Source organism: Erinaceus europaeus, chromosome 7 (genome assembly GCF_950295315.1).
Source record: "Erinaceus europaeus chromosome 7, mEriEur2.1, whole genome shotgun sequence".
Taxonomy (NCBI): domain Eukaryota; kingdom Metazoa; phylum Chordata; class Mammalia; order Eulipotyphla; family Erinaceidae; genus Erinaceus; species Erinaceus europaeus.
In genome coordinates, this window is record NC_080168.1 from 74139045 (window position 1) to 74140368 (window position 1324).

Sequence of the window (1324 nt, forward strand, 5' to 3'; positions counted from 1 at the left end):
TCAGGGGCAACTCATGAAGAGAGCTTCTATGCCTACCTAACTATTGCTAGCATGACCAGAGAAATGAGATGATATTCTGGAGATAACTAGGGGATCTTGTTTGAGATTTATAACTTTCTTTATTTATTGAGTAGCTTAAACTAGTGCTTCTCAAACTCAATACATCTAGGAATCAATCACCTGGGAATTTTCTTAGGACGTAGATTCTGGTTGGCTACATCTGGAATGGGGCTTGAGATTCTTCATTTCTTTTTTGTTTTTCTTTTGTACAACTGTTTCCTTTAAATTTTTTAATGGTCAGGAAATGGTATAGAATAACTGCCAAGTCACATAAGTTAACGTTTTTGCTAACGTTTGTGATCCCGGAAAGAATGCTCTATCAGTGGATGCAAATTGCATCCATCATCTGGGTGCGTGACTGTGTATAGGTGATGGACCCAACTCTACATGTTGCAGAAATATATGTGATTACCATGTTTGGCAGGCTTCAGGTCTCCTTCTATCGGAGGGTTGGGCTCTGGTCTTGGTTTTGAGTGATAGGGATTCTTGGGTAAAGGCCTATCTGTTTTCACTTTGGTGACCTTTGAAAGCTCTCCTAGATCAGGCCATACCCAGCCCAGTTTGTCCAACACACACTCATCAAACTTTGTCTGCTGTTTGCAACAGTGATGAAATAATTGCAAGTTGGAGTAATCAATGCAGGTCCAATATTCTTTAAAAATCTCCGCACAGTGAAGCTTTATCTCCCTGAAGAAATCCAGAGCACACTTGTTGACAAGCTTGCCCTCCTCTAAACACCATCGTGGATCTTTGTCTTCCCAGCAGCAGAGCATGAACTCCCTGTTGGGCTTGTCACACTGAGCTCCATAGTGGTGAGCAGCCGCTTTAAGCACAGAAGAACTGACATTCACCTCTTGCACTTTCAGATCCTTAACAGTGGGCAGCTCCACTATCCCCAGCATGTTGGCTGCAGCGCCGACTTGGAGGAGGTGACCACAGCCGTGCTGCCCCAATCTCCTTGAACTCGAGATTCTGCATTTCTAACCAGTTTCCACATGATGACAATATTGCTGGTCTAGGCACCATCTTTTGAGTAGAAAAGTACAGATGACATAGGAAACCAATCTAAACCTTACTCGTCTGTGGTTTGACGATTCTGTAATTACGAATGGTATCATTGAAGGTGTGCAAAATGAGCACAGGGGAATTGTATCTCTATTTCCCTGTATACTTCTTTCCCCCACAGTGTTTTCTTCTATATAGGATTGACAGATACTTTAGTGCAGTGAGAGAATCTTAGTTTATGCCTGTTTTCCTAGTATGA

The 1324-nt window shown here is 42.4% G+C and overlaps 1 protein-coding gene across 1 annotated transcript; it reads right to left on the reverse strand.

Annotated features, from left to right (window-relative positions):
* Window positions 1-289: 289 nt before the first annotated feature.
* LOC103126920 (NADH dehydrogenase [ubiquinone] 1 alpha subcomplex subunit 8-like) lies at window positions 290-1020 on the reverse strand. Its single transcript, XM_060193448.1, has one exon. It carries the CDS (start codon window positions 960-962, stop codon window positions 444-446), a length of 519 nt encoding a protein of 172 aa, XP_060049431.1. The 5' UTR covers window positions 963-1020; the 3' UTR covers window positions 290-443.
* Window positions 1021-1324: the final 304 nt, after the last annotated feature.

Coding starts and splice junctions, on each gene's coding strand:
- LOC103126920 (XM_060193448.1), bottom strand. CDS start 962: ATGCTGGGGATAGTGGAGCTGCCCACTGTTAAGGATCTGAAAGTGCAA.